Source organism: Leiobunum rupestre, chromosome 1, assembly GCF_980474605.1.
Source record: "Leiobunum rupestre chromosome 1, qqLeiRupe1.1.hap1, whole genome shotgun sequence".
NCBI classification, from domain to species: domain Eukaryota; kingdom Metazoa; phylum Arthropoda; class Arachnida; order Opiliones; family Sclerosomatidae; genus Leiobunum; species Leiobunum rupestre.
Window position 1 is genome coordinate 80,073,979 of NC_143384.1, and position 23,139 is coordinate 80,097,117.

Genomic DNA, 23,139 nt, shown 5'->3' on the forward strand with positions numbered 1-23,139 from the left:
AATATTATTTTTATCGATATAATTATTATCGATATTATTTTTATCGATATAATTATTATCGATATTATTTTTATCGATATAGTTATTATCGATATTATTTTTATCGATACAATTATTATCGATATTATTTTCAATTTTCGAGCAGTCTTAAATAATTGAGATTAAGAACGCGCTAAAATCCAAGTACGGATAAAGTGTAGGATGTTAGACGTAGCTTTATTGTTTACGCTCATACTATCACGTTATCTAGACTTAAATTTAGTTCACGTTGCCGAAAAGTATTTAACAATTTATCAAGAAAAATATAGAATTTTTTTTAAATCAATTAGAAAAGTTTATTTAATATTAAAAAAATAATAAATGAAATTGTGATTTTTATTTAATATTAAAAATTTTAAGAAATAGTTTTTCTTTTTTAACACAAAGAAATCAAATAAATCGATTTTTAGCTAATTTAATATTAAAAAAATAAAATACATCGATTTTTAGCTTGTAAATGTCCAAAAATGATAAAAAGCATTGTTTTGGATCATAACAAAAATAAAATAAAACGATTTTCTTTTGTAAATAATCAAAAATCACATAAATCGAATTTTTATTTTTGGAAATAATCAAAAATCAAAGAAATAAATTTTTTATTTTTTTAAATATTCAAAAATAAAATAAATCGATTTCTTTTTTAAATAATCAAAAATCAAATAAATAAAATTTTTTATTTTTGTAAATAATCAAACATAAAATATTTTTTTTATTTTTTTAAATATTCAAAAATAAAATAAATCGAATAAAAAGCCCTTATATAAAAATATCTGGCTTAAACGTTTTAATACAACTAAACGCGATTAAATGTTTAGTGGACGGGTGATAAGAAGATATATTTTCCATATCCTTTTCAATCTGACTAATACTGGCCATTCACACTATACAACTTTAGTCAGCTGACCAAGTCAGTCCGACTTGTCAGGTCAGTTTGCGCATTCACACTGTCCGACCTGTCACTATCGTTATTCGGGTACTTTAGTTCATAAGTTTTCCACCACAGGGATTTTGTTTATTAATAAGCCAAACAGAGAAAAGGAACCAGTCTGCTAAAAATGTTTTAGGTAATAAAACAGATGTTTAATAAAAATATTATCGTCTATTTAAAAAACAATATAAATAAATATTTTAATTTTAAAATTTGGTTCTGAACCAGAAGAGTCACGATGCACTAACTTTAAATAGGCTTCATTGCGTAGTTTAAATTTTGGTCCGACCGAGTTTTAAATTGAATGTATGAAAGCTGTCTGCTCGCTCAAAATTCTCTCTGCGCAATAGAAAAACCTAGAAATTTAAAAGTCGTCTGCTATTTCTTCACATATTTAGTTGACGGCAGTGTGAGAAATAAGGCACTAACACAGGCCAATCGCCAGTTTAGTTAGTGGCCCTGTTGACCACTTAATTAATTCAAAGTTTTTTCCCTTCTATACTATATTAATCCATAAAATTGTTTGGTCTTTGCTTCTACGCTGTGTGTCAATTGCGTGTATGGGTGGTTGATTGGGTGTACTCTTTTTAGAAACGTTTACTGGGCGCCGCCATTATCGTACAGAAAACCAACAAGCCAGCCGTCTACCGCAGAAATTTCATCCCCCCAAAACCGGTTTTTTCATCACCCTCCCCGTAGACTGTAAGGTAATGGCGGTCGATTGGGAAGGCGCGTTTAAGAGTCTATAGAAGAAGCGAATTTAGCAGTTAGCAAAAAGAAATATAAACAGTCTCTCACTCAGTAGGCTTGTTCGGGTCGGGTCTATAGCGCATATTGTCAAGAACAGATAATTTGACCATAAATTATGAAAGCCTGATTTTGAAGATTAAAAATAGTAAGTGGCCTAACTAACTACAGATTTAGCACTACTACAGTTATTAAGTAACTAACTACAGATTTATCATTACTAAAGTTATTAAGTAACTAGTAAAATTGTATAAAAGAGACACGATACTTCATGACTGATTAAAAAGGTTTATTTGTAATATTTACAATTACGGCAAGCCACGGCTCGAAAGCTCGCCGTAATTGTAAATATTACAAATAAACCTTTTTAATCAGTCATGAAGTATCGTGTCTCTTTTATACAATTTTACTAAATACTAATTTCACCATGACTTTTAAATGCTTCATAATCAAAGATTATTAAGTAACTAACTACAGATTTAGCACAAATAAAGTTATTAAGTAACTAACTACAGATTTAGCACAAATAAAGTTATTAAGTAACTAACTACAGATTTAGCACTACCAAAGGTTGTTCCATATCAATGTACAAGTGTTTGGGAAGTGGCTAGCTCCTACACAAACTCTGAAAACGACTTTATAAAAACATCAAAGGTCATTAACAAAATTAAAAAATAAATCTCTTGCTCAATTTTCCAAAAAAGGCACGTTCTTTCATTTACTCAATTTTTAATTAATTACTGCTAAAGCTTTCACATGCTCGGCTCAATAAGAAATAATAGATTCCACTCGTTTCGTGTACCAGATCTCCGGGCATAGACAACTAATTACAGTTCTTTAGAAATACTGAAAACTTTTAATTAATTTTATCATATTTCTACAAGAAAATAAATTGTTAAACTACCAAAATTATATGAAATTCGAAAAAATATTTTATAGCCCGGAGAACCCGGTTTTTAGGACAATTATCATTCGCTCGTCTCAGTTGCTTAATCTAGTTGAACTAATTAAAGCGCTCATCACTATAAGCCCGAAAAAAAAACACTCCCCCCTTCTGCCCATTTAAACAATTTAACACTTGTATTATCGATCATTGATTATTAAAAATACACAGGCAGCTCTGCTCGTCTCCCCTCCATTATTTCAAACATTTCCGCTCATTCAGACTCCACACGCTTCGATCGGCTCTTAAATGAGCGGAGTGTGCCCAGCAGTATAAAAATTAATAGAAAATGTAGCCTAAAATATACTAAATCATCGGCAATTTCAATCATTTAAATGAATTAAAAATGTATATAAAAAGGTCTGCGGGTGCCAAAGAATTGAGGCCCGGAAGTTAGATATATTGCGCCCAAATTAGTTGTTGCAAATCCATTCTCTTCAGTTGCCATTTATATTGCGATATTTTTAGCCAAGAGTGATAATTGCGTGTACCTAGACGCGGAAGTTAGATATATTGCGCCCAAATTAGTTGTTGCAAATCCATTCACTTCAGTTGCCATTTATATTGCGATATTTTTAGCCAAGAGTGATAATTGCGTGTACCTAGACGTAGAAAGGAAATGTTGCAGCTGCTATAATTTTTAGTTCCACATCGAAATATATTTCGAAAGGAACTATTGTTATGACCGAAATGTAGTAGTAGTTGTTGTTAATTGTTAATTAATTAAAATAATTTTAATGCGGCGCTAGCCCAGAAAGACTTTGAATTTTTTTGAAACTAGTCCCAAGGTGCACTTAAATCCTAGTACGCCACAAATAGATTATTATGAAATCTAAACTATCATCTTGCTCACCACCGGGATTCGAACCCACGTCAATCGCGATACCCGTTTTTGGCCCTTGATTTCCCGGCTATCGCTGAGGCAACTACTATAAACGATACGTCAATGCATCGGGTAAAAAATATCTATCGATCGCGATATTGCCGAGGGGCAGGTCACTTCCTTGATTAACGACGCACCCCTCAAAAGATTAAATCCGATTTAATCGTGATTATTTTGATTAAATTCAATTTAATCATGATTAAGTTGATTAAATCACGTTTAATCATGATTAGAATGTTTAAATCTGATTTAATCATGATTAAATCTGTTTAAAATGATTAAATCTGTTTAAAATGATTAAATCTGTTTAAAATGATTAGATCCTGTTTAAAATGATTAGATCCTGTTTAAAAAATATATATTGTGATTAGTATGATTAAATCGTACTTTAGTTTTGATTTTAATGATAAATTCTCTATTCGACCGATTCTATTGATTAAATCGTGATTAAAATATTTAAATCTAATTAAAATGATTAAATCTAATAAAAAAGATACGATCATGATTAGAATGATTAAATCTCGTTTAAATGATTAAATTCTGATTAAAAAGATTAGATCATGATTAGAATGATTAAATCTCGTTTAAATCATGATTAGATTTTCTAATCTTGATTACCCTGATTTAATCACGATTACCCTGATTTAATCATTTTACTATGATTAAGACGCACCCAAAATGGAAGTGACCTGCCCCTCGGATATTGCTTGGGTATTCGCTATCACAAGTTTAATTTGGGCTAATAGGGCGCCGATATTTCGTCATTAAATGTATTTCTATGTCGCTGTGGAACTAATATTATGACTTAGCCGCCTTGTTTAAAATGCGTACGAATATCCCAGGCAATTTATTATTTTAATAAAATAAGACTACAAAACCTTACACCCATTGACTAAATCTAGTCCAAAAAAATATTTTTGTGCAAACAATATCGTTTAAAACAAAATAAGTTTGTAAAATTTCAAACGTTTTGCGCGTGTTTCTTTTTTAAACTTAGATTGAACTATAAATTTTGCGTCTACAAAATTTATCGAATGCCACGTTTAATTAAAATGATTGGGCCGATTTCTCAGATTCACCACGACGTATTTTACCTTTATGTTCCTCTACACGTTTTTCAAGTGATCCTGTCGTTTGACCTAAATAGGTTTTGGCACACTCGTATAACAAGGGAGCTCATAAATGCCTTGCTTCATGAATTTATCAATTTTATCTTTGCCATTATGAAATTGGTGTTTTATTTGATATTTTGGCTTAAACGTTACGTTAAGTTTTTATTTTCTTTAAAAGGTTACTAATTTTCCTGACTTTCCATCATAAGTAAATGTTACAATTTTTCTTCTTTTGTTTAATTATAATTAATAACGGAGGAGTAGCATGATTTAGTTTGAATATTTAATCTTATTGAAAATCTTATCTATGATGTGTGGTTGAAACCGTCGACTAATAGCAACACCTTTTAGATTGGAAACATTAACCTACATTAATTGCTTAACCTAAGTTTAAAAAAGAAAGAGATTTATATTTACAAACGTCAATAGGTTAACGGTAATAGTAAGTGTGGACTCGCGTGGCATGAAGGGCTTGCCACCACCCTTCTACGCATTGTAGCCCGGCCACCTGAATTAATGGCATTAAAAGTCGCTGGCTGACTTGGGCCTTAGGTGGTGGTAGCTGGGGAAGCTTTACAGTAAAAATATGATTATTTTTCTCGATTGATAGAATTAAACAGGACACAGAAGTTGATTATATAGGATATTATAGGATTAAACTATCTAAAATATAGGATATTACTCGCAAATTTCGGTTTGAAAACGCAATAATGCAGCCTACTTCCAGGGGCTAGTAGGCCACACTTTGAAGCTCTCAGGCGCTCTTTTAACTCATCGTAGGAAAGTGAGGAAAAATAGATTCATTCTTCTCAACTCACCCCCTACAACTCCTTAAAATTTTTGCATAACCTTTTGAAACACCCTATATAATTTTAAGGCCTAGGTTTTTTCTGCTTGTCCCCCTTTAAATTAACTTAGTGGAGCACAAATACTCTGGTGGTATTCCAACCGCCGGACATGTTGGCCTAATTTAAAGGGGGACAGTTAGTAGAAAACCTAGGCCTTTAAGGCAGATTACATTGTTTTACACTGTATTTTCCCGGGAAGCTGGCTGACTGCAATGCACACATGCTATGCGGCCAGCTTACTTCTAAAAAAAAACGACAGAGGAGACCGAAATACCGGTTTCTACCAAATATATTTAAAAAAATAAGAGGATAATATAATCAAAAAGGTAAAAATTGAACCAGAGTCCAAAAAAGAATTCAAAACAAACATAAAACGTTTCAAACACAATGACGATTGAAGACTGAAAAATCCCCACTTATTATCTTAATTTGTAAAACACTTTTTCTTTTTCAGGTGATGACGTAACAGGCACCATAATTCATGCAAGGACTAATGCATCGGATACCTATTCCTGGTGACTAGTACTTACTGAAATCATTTAAAACCAGTCTCAACATGGCAAAAAACCAAACATTGGTGATAATACCAAGTCTATCGAGAGAACGGATATACGCTGGAAGCAAAAGAACAGGGGTCGTATTCTTATTAGGATGGGTCGGCTCTCAAGTCAGGCACCTCTACTCGTTCGCCCAGATCTACGAAGAGTTGGGCATCGCTTCAATCATGTACAATTTCAGAACGTCCACCTTCCACAGCGTACTACCCCGCCAAACAGTCGCTTCCCACGCCAAATACCTGGTGAACGAAATGCGCGAAAATGGTCTCGATGGCCTGCCAGTATTCTTTCATCTGTTCAGCAACGGCGGATCCATAATGTACCATTACGTGCTCAAAGAACTTCAGAAGCCCGAGAACGGGCCCGTACATTTCGGCGGCGTTGTATTCGACAGTTGCCCGAGCAACTTCTTGAGCCCAGAAGCGGCGTCTGCTTATTTAAAAGTCATGGCTATCGACAACCGCTATCTGACTTCCGTTTTGGGAGGTTGCTTCTGCGCGTTGGCCTACTTGAACTTGGGGTTCAATAAATGCTTGGATTTCATATCGGGAGAAACGGAAGGCTTGGACAAATTGTACTTCGCGAGAGACACTCTGACCGCGAATAACATACGACGATATCCGCATTTGTTCATGTATTCCAAAAGTGACCGAATTGTGTCGTCGGATGAAATAGAGAAATTCATCAGGGATCGCGAGAAACACGGAATCCGCGTTTCCACCAACTGCTGGGATGACTCGGACCATTGCACGCATCAGCTCAAATTCCCCGACGAGTACAAGGCCATCCTCAAGAAGTTCATTGTCGGAGAATGCTTCAACGAGTTACCATTAAAAGGAGATAAAATTAAGAAGTCAATTCCAGCCTATGAAATAAATGGTTTTACCGCGGAATACGCCAAAATCGAAGCATCTGGTTTACGCTCGAAGCTTTGAAATCAATCGTGGTACTTGACACTGGAATCTAGGAGCAACAAACACAAGGAGAACGCAGCTAGCCTTTAAACACGCTAACGAAGGGTTGTGTACGAATTTCATTGGACGAGCGTCACGAGCCTTTACGCTGAACGCTTTACGGGCGGGGGGGGGGGAAGACAATTTCAAAAATTTTCCCTTCCGACGGCAACAGGCGCTAAAGCGTCTAGCCAATGAAAAACGTACACAAGAAAATCCACGACTTTTGACGGTTTGCGTAATTGCGTTCTCCTTGTGTGGGGTGTTGTGTTTATTGCTCCTAGCTGGAATGAAGACAATTTTAATGTGAATATGGAGATATTAAATCAAGAATGTATTTATTTACAATTAGGGAGAATGGATATGTTGAGAATTTTAGCTCGGCACGAGAAGGGGGAAGGAAAAACGACACCGGGGTAGGCTTCAATAACGTCGGTCAGTTATAGGGAACCAACGCGAATTCTGGACTGATTTGAGCAACGTTAAAAACAGTCACAACTTAAATTTATGTATTGTCTGTTTTAATATATCTATGAAATGTTTTATCAGTTATTATTTATTATTATTTAGAATCATTTGCTTTAATAATAACGCACGACTATGATCATATACGCACTGGCTTTTAAAAGCCAAGCAGGATTGATAAATAAATTTAAGAAATGAAGTTTTAAAAAATGTAAATGACCAGAAGAAAATAGGGGGAAGTACGCTTCTAGTCAGCTTTGGAAAGGCGTCACTTTTCACGAATTTTCGCGCCAAAACGGTTTGGCGGGAAATCGCGGATGAATACATCGTTTAAAAAATCAATTTTTCTTAAATAGAACAATTGTAACATAATGTCCTTCTCATTCTCTGCTAATTGAGCTAAGGCGTATTTGCTTTCGTCGTTTATAGCCGAGTTGAATCAAAACAAAAGTGGAACTACTTTTTCAGTTTGGTTTATTATGCGTAAAAAGGCATTTTCGTGGGTCACACGACGACTTCTATGGCTCAAAGCTACAGATACGTACTTCCCCTATTTTCTTCTGAAATGACGTATTAGGATGTAAAAATGGAAGAACTTTTTTCAGCCACGCCTTCAGCTCACACTTAAGGCATTACATTATGTACAAGCTACTTACGTGTATACGCATTCATGAACAATATTAATTTATTGTAAAATAAATATCCAATTTTTTGGTAATTGATATTCGTTGTTAATATTGTAAATTTGAAATAACAACCTTGATTAAAACTATCGGTAATCATCGATACACTTTGAATCAGGTAACATAATTCATAAACAATTCTTATCTTATAACTTTGACGCTTAATGCCATAAGTCTATAATATTATTCTATAAGTTTGTCACTTTGGGGAATATTTTACTAAGAGCTAGTAACGGAGTGACGTCATCATAAGAAGAAAATTTCCCCCTAGCGAGGCGCAGCTGTCAAAGGCTACGCGTGAGGCGTTACCAAGTGGACGCAAAACGGCTACGAAGCCCGTAATGCAGTCTGTCTTGTGAATAGCTCTCAATAAAACTTTTGCATGCGAAGAATATAACAATATTATACACTTATGTTAATGCTTAAAGTAGTGATAGAGATATAGATGGCGCCAGTTTATAATAGTAATGGTTTAAGAAAATCAATATATGACGTATTTAGCCACGCCCTGTTATTTCTTAAAAATCAGTGGGAACACTATTGAGAGATGGATACTACTCTTTAAAATATGTATATACTTCTGATAGCACCCATATAAGAGCCTGTTCTAATTGACTGGATGGGACAAATGCTGATAATTTGCTCCTTTTTGGTTTTTATCTTCTAGATGATATCTTATAAGCTTATCTCCAGTAAAAACCAGGCTCAGAAATAAGGATATTTTTAAAGTGGTCCTAGGGAGCATAAAACCCCTAGCGCGTCGAATTATCAAAGTGGTCCACAGACCCTTGACCTAATTATTTTTCCCGTGGTCCTATGCTTAAATATTTATTTTCTTGTTCTATGGCTTGTTTAATCATTGATTTGATTATATTTTTTTCGGGAAATTGTGACTGTGCAGCTTAGTTCCATGTCGATAGTAATTGCTATTATCAATGAGTGCTAGAAACAAGAATTTTTAAGTGGTCCCATTTGAAATTTTATGAAAAATTAAGTATTCATAAAGTAATCCCAACCTTCCCAGGGACCACTTATCCTAAGTTTTGAATAAATAAAGTTGTTCAAGCAAATAATAAAGTGGTTTTCGACTACTTGACCCGACTGGACCACCCTTATTTTCGAGCCTGATAACAACGGCTTTCACGAGGCCTAGAATTGTTAAAGCAGGGCCTGGTACCGCTATCCCAAAAGTCGGAGAGTTCAAAAAGTGCCCCAAACAAATCAGGCAAATGAATTTTTTAAAGATGTATTGCAAGATTTTACCTCAAACATTTAATTTGTTGTACGAAATAGGTAAATTTCGTAAAAACCCCGAATTTATTATCGAGATTTCTACAAATATTTATGTTCGACATGCTAAAACTAGAGGTTGGCGTTGACACATGTGCATTGAAACCCGTCTGATAAAAAGAAAACGACTTGAAAAAATAGAACAAGATGTCACGGACATATAAGTACACACAATCCCCCCGATGTATTAACGATATTTTATATATGAAATTTAAATTTGAACAATTTTCCAATTATCTTGTACATTAAGTTAATAAACTTTAGAGGAATTTTATCGAAAATGAATTTTTCGAGTTACCTGGTTTTGGACATAAGGTAGCGAAATGCGAAGGAGTTATAGATGGCGTTTGTATCAATAAACGCTTCAACAAGTACTAAATAAACAGTGACTTTCGCGTCCTGGCTCTCGGAAATATTACTTCCTGGCAATTTCCTTAAAGACGGTTTATTGAAGCGCCTATTGGAACAAAATTCAATTATGACAATAGTGCGTACGCGGGTTGTGGGGTCAGAAATCTCACTTCAAATTAAAATTTCTTAATGCAACTTTGTATCGCGCTTGTTGCAGCCTACTTCCAGGGGCTAGTAGGTCACACTTTGAAGCTCTCTGGCGCTCTTTTAACTCATCGTACGAAAATGGGGGGAAAACAGGCTGAATATGATTATCAAATGATTTGGTCGTAGTAGATATTTTCCCACGAGTTTTCTTTGTGGTCTTGTGGATCGAGTCAATGGGAAACGGCTGTCTTCTAATTCGCATAAGTGATGACGTAACACGCAGAAACGTACCAACCACATTATCTCCAGATGTTAGAAAGGGTAATAATATTGTTCGATATTCAAGGTTGAAATGAATTCATTAACGGTATGCAGAGTGACCAGGGAAAGGCTTGGAAAATTTTATAGGAAAAATAGGAATTTTAGAGACGAATTATATAGGATAATATAGGTATAGAAATAAGCGAATTATAGACAAATATAGGGAAAATATAGGTATAGAAATAAGCGAATTATAGACAAATATAGGTATAGAAATAAGCGAATTATAGACAAATATACATGTAAGTATAGAAATAAGCGAATTATAGACAAATATAGGGAAATATAGGTATAGAAATAAGCGAATTATAGGCAAATATAGGGAAAATATAGGTATAGAAATAAGCGAATTATAGACAAATATAGGGAAAATATAGGTATAGAAATAAGCGAATTATAGACAAATATAGGGAAAATATAGGTATAGAAATAAGCGAATTATAGACAAATATAGGTATAGAAATAAGCGAATTATAGACAAATATAGAAAAATATAGGTATAGAAATAAGCGAATTATAGACAAATATAGGAAAATATAGGTATAGAAATAAGCGAATTATAGACAAATATAGGAAACTAAATAGGAAAATAGGTGAAAATAAAGGAATTTATAGGAAGGCATTAAAAATATAGGAAGTCTGGTCACCCTGGGTATGTGCTAGTCGAAAATAATTCTTACAGCCAAGGTTAAAACCGTTAGGATTCTTTGTTCAATGTCCACCTTTGAGAAGAAACATTCTATTTTTTAATGATAAATAATCAAGAGTTCAATGCAGCGAAAATCATTTATTTATGCGTGAAAAGCGATTCTATTTTAAATTGTTTCAGCAGGCATATGAGGTCAGACATACGCACCGCCCTTCAGTCAATCCGAATATTAGTAACGATATCTACCACTAGCAATAAATGGCGCCGCAAACCAAAAGAATTTATACCTCACAAAGTTAATATAGAACTCCGTACCCTAGGTACGAATTCAGAGCTTAATGATTGACAGTTTTGTAACGAAGCGATTACTCACTCCCGGGATATGACCTCCGAAAATTCCATCGGTCGATACCTATAAAGTTGATTACCATGGTAACTATGGAGCAACTTTTTCCGGAATTCCAGCAGGAAGTGGGTAAAGCCCGCTATGCACTACCAGTGTTGGGCATTTTAGTCATAGAGCCGCTAACGCTCACCGTCTTTTTGAGCGGTAAATTTTCGCTCCTCTCTTTCCGCTCTTTTTTGAGCGGTAAAATTTTTACTCCTCTCTTTCCGCTCTTTTTTTGAGCTGTAAAATTTTTGCTCCTCTTTTTCCACTCTTTTTGAGCGGTAAAATTGGCGCTCCTCTCTTTCCGCTCTTTTTTGAGCGGTAAAATTGGCGCTCCTCTCTTTCCGCTCTTTTTTTTTGAGCGGTAAAATTGGCGGTCCTCTCTTTCCGCTCTTTTTATTGAGCGGTAAAATTGGCGCTCCTCTTTTTCCACTCTTTTTTGAGCGGTAAAATTGGCGCTCCTCTCTTTCCGCTCTTTTTTTGAGCGGTAAAACTTTCGCTCCTCTCTTTCCGCTCTTTTTTTGAGCGGTAAAATTGGCGCTCCTCTCTTTCCGCTCTTTTTTTTGAGCGGTAAAATTGGCGCTCCTCTCTTTCCGCTCTTTTTATTGAGCGGTAAAATTGGCGCTCCTCTTTTTCCACTCTTTTTTGAGCGGTAAAATTGGCGCTCCTCTCTTTCCGCTCTTTTTTTTGAGCGGTAAAATTGGCGGTCCTCTCTTTCCGCTCTTTTTATTGAGCGGTAAAATTGGCGCTCCTCTTTTTCCACTCTTTTTTGAGCGGTAAAATTGGCGCTCCTCTCTTTCCGCTCTTTTTTTGAGCGGTAAAACTTTCGCTCCTCTCTTTCCGCTCTTTTTTTGAGCGGTAAAATTGGCGCTCCTCTCTTTCCGCTCTTTTTTTTTTGAGCGGTAAAATTGGCGGTCCTCTCTTTCCGCTCTTTTTATTGAGCGGTAAAATTGGCGCTCCTCTCTTTCCGCTCTTTTTTTTTGAGCGGTAAAATTGGCGGTCCTCTCTTTCCGCTCTTTTTATTGAGCGGTAAAATTGGCGCTCCTCTTTTTCCACTCTTTTTTGAGCGGTAAAATTGGCGCTCCTCTCTTTCCGCTCTTTTTTTGAGCGGTAAAACTTTCGCTCCTCTCTTTCCGCTCTTTTTTGAGCGGTAAAATTGGCGCTCCTTTCATTTTTGTTTGGCGCTCTTTTAAAAAGATATTTTACCGCTCGTTTTCGCTCATAATGAGATGAGCGGTGCCCAACACTGTGGACTACGCGCCAGGCAGTGATTTCGAATCTAGGGTACGATGTCTATAATAGGGAGGTTAAGCCAGCATCATATAATGTGTAGAGAACTTGTAGAAGGTGCAAGCTGTACAGACAAAGGTACGTCTACAATCCTACAAGTTCCCCCGTTCACGTTTTCGGGCGGTGGCTTAACCTGTCTATTATCTTTTGATATAGGTTAAAGCATCAATTACCTGACTGGTGTCACCTTTTAAAATTTCATTGAAATTACAACAAAAATTGTAAAACTAAATAAGGAACTATATTCTCTAAGCCGTAACAACTTATTTGTTGTCATCGAGAGATTTTACATAAATAGGCCTTGATAACTTCTTAAGTCTTTCTTGAGATTGGAACTTTTTCCCTCGCAAATTGACCAGTGATTGTGGTGGCAAGTTCACGGGCCTGGGAAACGGATTGCGATAATGAACAGCTGAAAAACAAATTGGAAAAATATATTATTTTGATATGAAATAATTTTTACATTGCTTAAAGGCCGACTACATAAATCTTCGGTTTACTCTGTATTTCACTGGAAGTAGGCTTACTGCAATACACGTGTGCCATGCAGTCAGCCTACTTCCAGTGAAATACAGAGTAAACCGAAGATTTATGTAGTCGGCCTTTAAAGGGGCTTTCAAGGGAGAGCTGTGGGGGGTTGAAGTCAGGCTTGGCTAATTTAAATCATGATTAAAATCAAGATTTAAATTGACTGATTTTTTAAAAAATCATTGATTTAAATCACACAATGTATTTCAATGGCAGAGTAAAAAATGGTGAAAAATACGTTTTAATAAAATTAAAATACATAGAAAATCTGAGCAAACTAAAATACAGGGTGTTTCAAAAGGCTATGCAAAAATTTGAAGGAGTTGTAGGGGGTGAGTTGAGAAGTATGCCTGTTTTTTCCTCCATTTTCCTACGAAAAGAGCGCCAGAGAGCTTCAAAGTGTGGCCTACTAGCCCCTGGAAGTAGGCTGCGACAAGCGCAAAACCAAGCAGCAGGGAAATGCGAACATCGAGGTTTGGGTTCGTGTGATAGGTAAAAAAGGAATTTGTAAAAAGTCGAGGTAACCAGCGTAAAAAAGTAAACTTGTACAAAATACACATTTTCCTACTTTGTTCTTCTGTGTTTAATTAAACTCATTGCACATTTCTTATTTACTCATTTGTTTTTGTTATTTATATCCGTTCCCACGCATTCGCATTGTACCACTGAAATCGCATTTCCCTGCTGCTTGGTGGAGTGCCTGTTGCAGCCTACTTCCAGGGGCTAAAAATCCACACTTTGAAGCTCTCTGGCGCTCTTTTAACTCATCGTAGGAAAATGAAAAAAAAGGCATACTTCTCAACTCACCCCCTACAACTCCTTAACATTTTTGCATAACCTTTTGAAACACCCTGTAATTAAATAGTAATTAATTTAATTAAAATTTCATTTAATTCAAGATTAACTAACTGATAAAAATAAATATCCGTTAATTATACAAGAGCCATTAATTATATTAATAAAATTCAATAAATTCAATAAAATAAAATAAATAAATCCGATTTAAATAAAAAAATCGATTGATTTGATTTTTATTAAAATAATCAAAGTGGCAACCCTGGTTGAAGTCCGTTTAAAATACGTCATTCGGTCGCATTGACGGAGTCTATTCTGATGACGTTTCAGTGACGTTTTTTTGAATCAACTTTCGACCCATCACACCCTAATTGAAAGTCCCAAAAGTTAATAATATATCTTACAAGAGGTACTTATTCATCTGAACCATATCCCTACGCGTTGTATTTTTTATACTTTAAACTAAGTAATAGACCCATCCGCGATTTGGCGTAAAAATGCCGTACACTCTAGAGAAAAAGGATTTTTGAAATATTGAAATCCAGAAATCTCTGCGAAAATTAGTTCCAAAATCTCTAAATCAGCCTAAAAAACAACCAGAAATCAACACCAAAATTGTGCTCTGAAATCTCAAAATAGATTTCTGGTTTCTGCAATAGTTCTTTTTGTAAAATAACCTTGGCCATCTTGTTGAAATGTTGCCTCCCCGCTTCAGCTGTGGATATGAACTCATTCTTAGGCATTGGCTGAACTATTCCAGGGCAACATTTCAACAAGTTGGGCAAGCGTAAAGTCATTTTATAAAATCAACTATTACTTTGCGATTCATAATCCCCTACGCGAAATTTGCAAATGTCGGACCCCTCGGAAATTCGCGTCGAACCTACGAAGGTGCACGTTTCGTTTTAATGGCTCAGATGGATACTAAAAATAATTAAATATCTTAAGAGTTAATTATAGAATGTATTTGTTTAAATTTAGGGATAATGACTTTGGAGTAGAGAAGTTGCCTGGAAGGGAAATGTCCATACCGGTAGCATTGAGTCTCTTCCGCCATCAACGCTGCCTAAGCCCTCCCGGCATGCGCTGCGTTTTTGGTAGGGGCCTACGTATTACCTGAACTCTAGCGACTAAAAAAAGAGTTATTTTCAAGGCTTCCTTTAAATATTTCTTAGCATAGACCCATATCAAAAGAGGGGCCGCAGACGAGGCTTAAGTGAGACCTCTGGACGGAACATCCTGTTTGTGACGTTTTGAACCACGTGACCGCCATTGAAATATACAGGCGGAAGTAAGGAAACGGATGTTCCGTCCAAATGCTGAGTTGCCAGGTAAAAATGTTAGTTTTTGGCCCCCCAACTGTTGTGTTTAATGATTTCCTTTTTGTTACAGATTTGATCTTAATATTGCCACTTTATATTAATAATTTTAATTTATAAAAGAAAAAATTTAAATTGTTAGGCCTAGGTTTTTAACTACAATATTAGATAATGTAACAAGAATTACCTTCTTTTTTTGGAATGATTTTTGAAAATTTACTATATGACATTGTGTGATTATGTTGATATCCAAAATGTTTTAAACTAAAACAATCCATTACAAAAAAAAACTAATACAAACGGAAATCAAATGAAAATTCCATCCATTCTTTACTACTAAAATTTTGTTTCAATAAAAACCTGAGTGCGGGCAACGCTTAAGGCGCCCCTACCGCGGAGCAAAGGACTATGGGTAACGTTGAGCCTGACAGACTTCCCACCCTCATTTCCCCTCGAGTCAACTTCTCTACTCCAAGGATTGACTCAGTGGCGTACCTAGACCCTTTGACGCCCGGGGTGGGTCACGAATTTGCCGCCCCTCCCAATTTCCAAAAGAGCCAAAACGCAATGTAAAGTATATAATATAATATAATATGATATTACTGTAAATAAGCGTACAATATTGTGCAAGCCTAACATTATGGTACGACCAAAATTTTCACCTAAGATTATTGTTTTGTACAATAATTTTTGTACGTCTGGCAACGCTGATTTCAAGGCAGTCTAACAATGTAAGTTAAAATGAAGTAGAGTAGAACTCGTAATTCATTGGGATGTGATAAACGTATTTAAACCGAACAAAATTGTTTGCACTCGTTTCGATTTTCGTGCTATAAAGGTTTTAAAATTATATTTCCCCATCATAGCGTACGTAGACACGTATTATATGTGTCTACGTATAACTATACGGTATAATTAGTATTTAGTAAGAATTAAAACGGATTATATATAACCGTATTTTAGTATTACCTAAAAAAATTTATGTCGTCTTGTATGGAACGTTTGAAGGAAACGATAAAGTTTTGGTTTCACTTTAGAATTATTGATAATATTGTTAGATTTTCGATTTTAAACCAAGGGTTAATTCAAGATTAATAAACTTGGTTAACAATTTACTATATGTATTATCAATGTAAAAACAAATACAGAAAAAAAAGAACTTACAAACTTAAAAGTCGGTGTCAATGTCGAGTAATCTACACTACACAGCACAGATATATTTCCACTATACGTATAATCCGTTTTTTTTTTATTCAAAGAAGAAAGGGCTGATTTGAGTCTGAGAAGACCGCGAGCCCGGCGAAGACACCATCTGATTAATCAGGGGGAGATATGTGTAACGGCCACGCCAACGGGGAATACGTGGAGACAGGGGTGGGGACACCCGTGGCGGAAGTATTCCGACCACCCGTTGGGGATTGGTGGTCGTCCTCACACGGCCATCCACAAACTCTGCCTCCCGGACGCCTGGGATTACACGAGTGAGCCACTACTCCCGGCACGTATAGGGACAAGGCACTTGACGCCATTTTGAAGGAGGGAAACGTCACGACATCGTACCGTTATAGCTAATTTCGCGCGCTTTTCCCCCAGTGGGTGGATTTTCAGGAGTGTGAGATAGAGCGTAGTGACGTTCTACCTCCCCCAACTGCCTTGTCCCTATAATCCGTTTCCGTTAATCTAAAAACTGAAAACGATCGGCTAAATTTCGACGGACATTTATCTACGGTTATTACTACGATAGTAGCCGGCGGACTCAGGAAAGTAAAATTCGTATTTAAAAACTTGTATAATTCTAATACTTTCTTCATTTATTATTATCCCCGAAAAATCTCTTCCTAAGGACTGAAAACCTTGTGCCGTGATAGAATAAAATAAAATCAAGGTCATAAAATGAACTAAAGAGGGGACCTCTGGAACTCCCCAGGGCCGTAGCTAAGTCTCAACAAATTTTTGGATTTTTTCAATCCTTTTGAATTGTTTTTTAATTTTTGTTGGGGCCCCTAGGTACGTGCCTAGGATGCCTACCCTTAAATCCGGGCCTGCTCACTACGAGAAAAGACTAAACGTTAACCATTTCTAAAAAGACGAATTTTTTTCTTGAGTGAAAAATGCCGCCCCTAGAAAGTGCAGCCCTTATCGATTTTCAATAATAATTTGGACAACCAAACTATTCTACGCCCCCTTTGGAGGCTTTGGTTCAGCATTGAAACCTAGATAAGTAGCGGCTAAAGGAGACACTAGTTTTTCCTCATCGTTATTCGTAAATTTGACTTTAAAAATAATGATACTTCAGGGTTGCCACAAAATTTTCAGATCCAATTCCCTGACTATTCCCTGTTTTCCCTGACCATTTTTTTAACAGATTTTCCCTGACTTATTAAGGCCAAAATTTTTCATTTATATTTTACTTTTTTTTCAGTAAAAAGGTTATTGCAATGTTGAAAAAATTAGACAAACATTCATGGAAATAAATGATAATCGTGGAATTTGTCATAGATCTAGAGTTGAATTACCGTCAAAAAGTGCCAAGATAAAATTGAATTCCCTGACTTTTCCCTGAATTTTTACCAATTCTTAAAATTCCCTGACATTTCCCTGACGTTTTACCAATTTTTAAAATTCCCTGACATTTCCCTGACTTTTTAGGCCCATTTTTAAATTCCCTGACTTTTTCCTGATTTCCCTGACGTGTGGCAACCCTGTACTTGCATATTAATATTATTTTTGCATCGTTGGCTTATATTTTGTTTATTAAAAATTGTCTTTTGACTTTTAAATTTATCTGTTGCAGACACTAGATCAGTTTTATTTAAATACCATTCTGATTACACCACTGTCTTTAGTGACTGAAATACCAATATATTTTTTTAATAAGTGTGGGACTCATATGTAAATCAGAAATATCGGGGAAACTTACCCATAACTAATCGAGACTTTGCTTCAGAAATATATTCTTTTATAAGGTTTTCATCCTCTACCTGTATTAAATAAAAAGGAAGTCATTAAATGGTTTATGTTACTGAGCTTAACATAAATAATTGGGAGGTCAACAGCGTTCCAAAGGGGTATCAGGGTTCATACAAAATTTCCAGAATCAATTTCCCTGATTTTTACAGGTTTTCCCTAAACAATTTGCCAAATTTTCCCTAACTATTTTTGTTAAAATCTTGGAAAATATTTAATATGTATTTTTAATACATCTTTAAAAAATTATTTCCTTAATTTTTTGGGGTAATTTTCAAATTACTTTTCCAGGTTTTCCAGGTCGTCTATTTAATAACTGGGTACTAATAGTGTTTCTTTTTCAACTTCACAATTCATAACTTAATTTCTACTGAATGGAAAAGTAAACCATTTAAAAGTTACATAGTCAATCTATTACATGAAGTGAAATAATTTGTTTAAAGTTTGAATAATGATTTTAGAATATAGAAAATATATAATATATATAATTTAAATATAATTACTTGGATTTTGCTGGTTGGCAAAACAAAAGAAACCAACGGGTGAGACACTTACTTGAGACTGTTCTAGAATAGAGTATAGAGTAGTAGCACTCCGTAGCTTTGGCCATGGCCTCCATTTTGGGCGCAATTTTTTTACAAATGGGAAAAAGCATGGGTGACATCGTGTGACGTAGCACTGACATTACTCTATACATCTCAAACATAAGATAAGGTACAATAACCAGAACAGTCCAAGCTTCCACTCATCAATAAATTGAGAAATGCAGGAGTGGGGCTGCAGGCTTCCAATTTTTGATATTTGAAAATCAAGACTTAGGTCTCAATTTTTAACCACTTGGTAGCTCCTGGTCTCTGAAAGATGAAATACTGACTAAATAAAAACTATACACTGGGGCTTACATGTTTGTTTCTTTTAAAGAGAGCCTTTGCTTCAGTTCTGATATACTCTTTTTGTGCCACAGTGTCTGCTGTTTTCCCAGATGTGGCGACCCAATTTTGGCCAGTTTTTAAAATCTCTTTGTAGATTGAAAGAACTTCGTGCCTCAATGAACTCATCGGAATAATCCTCAGAGCATTAATCATTTCTGCAAGCAAAATGGTTTTCTACAATAACAAAATCCGACAGTGCAATACCATAAAAATTAGGAATATGGGGCCATTATCTTTGGCTACCCCTCCCTGAATAAGTCAGTCAACTGTAGTTCAATAGTCATAGCGCTATTCTATACCAATCTCCAGTAACTTGAAATATTTCTTAGGTACCTACTACTTTTGGTTTCTATGCTATTTTTAATAATCCAGTTATTTATTTTTTAATTAGATAAAGCAAGACAGTTACCTTATATTAGAGCATACCAGTCTTTAATTTTAAAGTCCCCTTATTTTGTTGGTTACTCACATTGCCACACGTGTTTTTTGTTTTTATGATTTACAATATTTAAGGCGACAGCCTGAATCAAATTGTAAGCTGGATGCCGGTATGTGCCTGACCAAACTAGCGGTCCTTTAAGCAGACGACGGTTTATCTGCTTGGGATGATTTCGTTAGCAGCAATTCTCTCTGCAGCTGCTTACCTGAGCACTCACTCAGATCTCTCCGAAAAATATCGAGACGGAGCGACATTTTCAAATCGCTCAGATCGCGATTCGCTAATGGAATACGAACTTGATACAATTTTGCTTGACTTTCGAAAGATAGCCGCTCAGTTAAAAATTAGTATTTCATTAATTTGGTGAGAAATATTCGCCAGTCAGGAACTGTTCTATAAGTCCTCGCGCAAGCTATTCGCCGAAAAAAATTCTTGAACCGTTCTAACGCAAACTATTCGCTCGCGGGAACCGGTTCTCAAACCTTTCGGAACTGTTATAGCAGTACCTGCTCGAAAGCAGGTACCATCAAGAACACAAGGCTGAACTCTCTTAAATTCGACTGCAATAGTTTTTTAGAACAAGTTCTGAACTGTCCGGAACGTTTTGGTGACGTTCCGGATTTTGGACTGGCAAATAGTTTTCACCTATTGGAGCAATTTAGATCGGTCCTCCGAGCAGCTTCATTGATCGTTCTCCGTTCTAGAGCGATGACGTAGGAGAAACAATCTCCTTCCATCGAGGCGTAATCGGATCACTCTCGGAGTTGTCTCTATGGAAAACGCTATCCTCTCATATCAGAAATACATTAAAAGAAGCACCAGCTAGCTCTCCAGTAAAGTCGGTTTTTCGAAGAATCGGATAGATTCACTGCCATCTCTAATAACAAGGGCCTTAACATAATACCGGTGGCAATGAGAGAGCCGACAGTTGCTGCTCTCGTAAGATTTTACTATAAGCTTCTGGTTACATCTATTTAATAACGGTATTATCAAAAGTAAATGAACCGAAGTTATCAGACTGCTATACTCCCCATGTTGGAGGCGTTTTCCTTAATATGAAGTTACATTTTAACTTCAAATTTGAAATTTTACGCGCTCCTAGGTCGAAAAAAAACATTTTTATGAAACCATTTATTTATAAATAGCAGAAATACATGAACCGAAATTATCAGCGAGCCCTTTTTTTAGCGACACGCTTTCTCTGTACTGCAGGGGGAGGGTGGAAAATGGGATTAGAAAATTTCATCCCACCCGACCGCGTAGGATATATACGAGTGCATCACGGGTAGATTATATCGCCATCTATTTTCAAAAAAAAGTAACGTTTTTATTTAAAAAAATCTCGCGAAACATCGTCCGACAGCCTAGAGTGCCGTCTGCCGACCTAGGGTAAAGGTTGTAATAATGTTATAATTTGTTAATCATGCAGAATGTACAAGATTTAGTTTGTTATTTGAAAAATCTCAAACGGCCGTTTGTTTTGGAAAGGAGAGAGTTATTTTTAGCATTGTTGAAGTCAGACAATGTATCTAATTATTTGTTAGAGCTTATCAAATTATATGAAGGGTGGCCAGTCATAAATTAACGTTTGGGAGCTAACAGCTTTTGTGGAAACTTTTAAATCTTTAGGTTGATTTTTAGTATTTGTAAACTTATCCACGGTTTTCACCTTTTTACTCAAATTTGAAGGCAGTAAATAACATAGAGTACTAACATTTCTAGTTTTGATCAAAGGCTTATCGTTTATATTCAGTTCCTTTGACTTTTCTGGCGGTTTATGTTTTAACTTCTGCTTGTTTTGTAGAAAAAAATTGCACTGAGTAAAAACATCTACATTCGACATTTTGGAGATTTACGTATTAAATTTTCACAACAACTAATTTAAGAGAAAACTTTGTTGGCGCCGTTTTTTACACAGACGGGATACTAAACCAGGGAAGCTCATTTTCTAGTCTGTGTTTACAAAGTTTATTACGACCACCACTAGGTGGCATATTCATGCACTCACGTCGGAGTGGGAGATTTCGGGTGGTTTGAGGAGGGGAGGGGTGACATCGCTTATTAGAGGGGGAAAACAGAGAACTTGGGTCTAGCGTTAGAGAGATAGGTCGCTGATAATTTCGGTTCATGTATTTCTGCTCATATATAAATATGTTTTAAGGTCTGAACTATTAGCTAACTATAATTATTTTCTTAGATCGGAAATATATATTTTTTATTTGAATTTTGAAGTGGTGTACAATATATCTAAATTTTAGAAATCGGAAGATATTTATAAGCGCTCAAAATAAACGCAGCCTAAAATACAAGCACCATAGCTTTTTCAAATTTTAAGCAACTTTCCGGTCCCATATACGTAGTGGGAAGGAGTGTGATTGCTCCTAACTTTAATCGCGACGCGCGGTTTGATTCAAAGTTTCCAGTCGTTGTTGAGAGTTGGTTCCTTCCTTTTTTTGTTATTGTTATAAGTAAGTAAATGTTTTATTTTTGTTGATGTTTTGAGTTTTTCTTCATTTTAATACTGCGTGTTTTACGTGGTTTTTTGTGGTAATAACAAATTAATGATATAGACTTCAATTTTGTATGGTTTGTTTAAGTAATATCAAAAGTAGCATAAGACCCAAAAGTAATATGATATTAAAAGGTTGAATTGACTTTCATATTTTAAACTAAAATTTAGTTGGAAGAATGTGTTTCAAGATTGAGATTCAACTTAGTAACTGTGAATCATCATAATTATAGTATATAAATACATTTTTCCAACTAACTACAGCTACAGAGAAAATGCAGGGCTAAAGTGGTTTCAAGAAACTTTTTTATTTTAATGACAATATTTCAGAATAACACTGAAAATTTAAAGGTTCTGATGAATCTTGATTAAATTATTGCACACTTGCGTGAAGATGTAGGATTTAGAATCTAGAAGTAGAGCTTGCTTGGCCAGTGAATAATTTTTGATGACTTAATATATGAAAAACTCAGAATGGTTGGATGTTAAATCCTCAGACAGGCTCCGATAATTCCCTTTTGTGATTGGTATGACCATTTAACAGCTACTGTTATTTGGTTATGATGACATAATTAAATGGATAATTTCAGAAATTGTTAAAATCATTTAGAATTTTTAGGGGCTGACCGTTTCAGCCAATGACATATCTGCTTTTACCTTTTGAGAATCTTATTATTTGCAAACTCAAATTTTCTCAATTTTCACCAGGTATTATTTATCCAACTTACAATGAGTAATCTATTTTACTCAGAACTAATACACCATTATATGTAAGACCTTAGAGTTATTAAAAGGTCCTTTTATCTCTTAACAGAAAGATCAAACCGCACTATTTTCAGTCGTTGTGCAGTAGTATTTTAAACATCATTGGGGAAATAGAAATAATTACATTTACCAAAAATCAATTTGTAAAATTTGTTAGTTGAATTTTCGAGCAAGTTAAGACTTTAATCGATAGCAATATTTTGGGATTTTAAAGTTGTCATAAGCCATTTTCTGTTTTAAAAAACTCAAAATTGTGAGGAGGTTTAATTAACAGGGAAATAATTTGTACCA

The 23,139-nt window shown here is 35.3% G+C and overlaps 2 protein-coding genes across 4 annotated transcripts; one reads left to right on the plus strand and one right to left on the minus strand.

The window, feature by feature from the left end:
* Window positions 1–6,056: 6,056 nt before the first annotated feature.
* On the plus strand, window positions 6,057–6,992 carry LOC149966763 (transmembrane protein 53-A-like). Its single transcript, XM_090167609.1, has one exon. The coding sequence runs from the start codon at window positions 6,057–6,059 to the stop codon at window positions 6,990–6,992; it is 936 nt and encodes a 311-aa protein (XP_090023735.1).
* A 5,780-nt stretch (window positions 6,993–12,772) lies between these two features.
* On the minus strand, window positions 12,773–19,701 carry LOC149966764 (LYR motif-containing protein 1-like). 3 transcript variants are annotated; one of them, XM_090154255.1, is made up of 4 exons: window positions 19,545–19,701; window positions 19,106–19,290; window positions 18,157–18,217; window positions 12,773–13,006 (listed from the first exon to the last, which is right to left on the minus strand). In XM_090154255.1, the coding sequence occupies exons 2-4, from the start codon at window positions 19,286–19,288 to the stop codon at window positions 12,858–12,860; spliced, it is 393 nt and encodes a 130-aa protein (XP_090010381.1). In that variant the 5' UTR covers window positions 19,289–19,290; window positions 19,545–19,701; the 3' UTR covers window positions 12,773–12,857. The 3 variants fall into 3 exon arrangements, with proteins under 3 accessions (XP_090010381.1, XP_090010374.1, XP_090010388.1); XM_090154248.1 differs by having other exon boundaries at window positions 19,106–19,309; XM_090154262.1 differs by having other exon boundaries at window positions 19,605–19,698.
* Window positions 19,702–23,139: the final 3,438 nt, after the last annotated feature.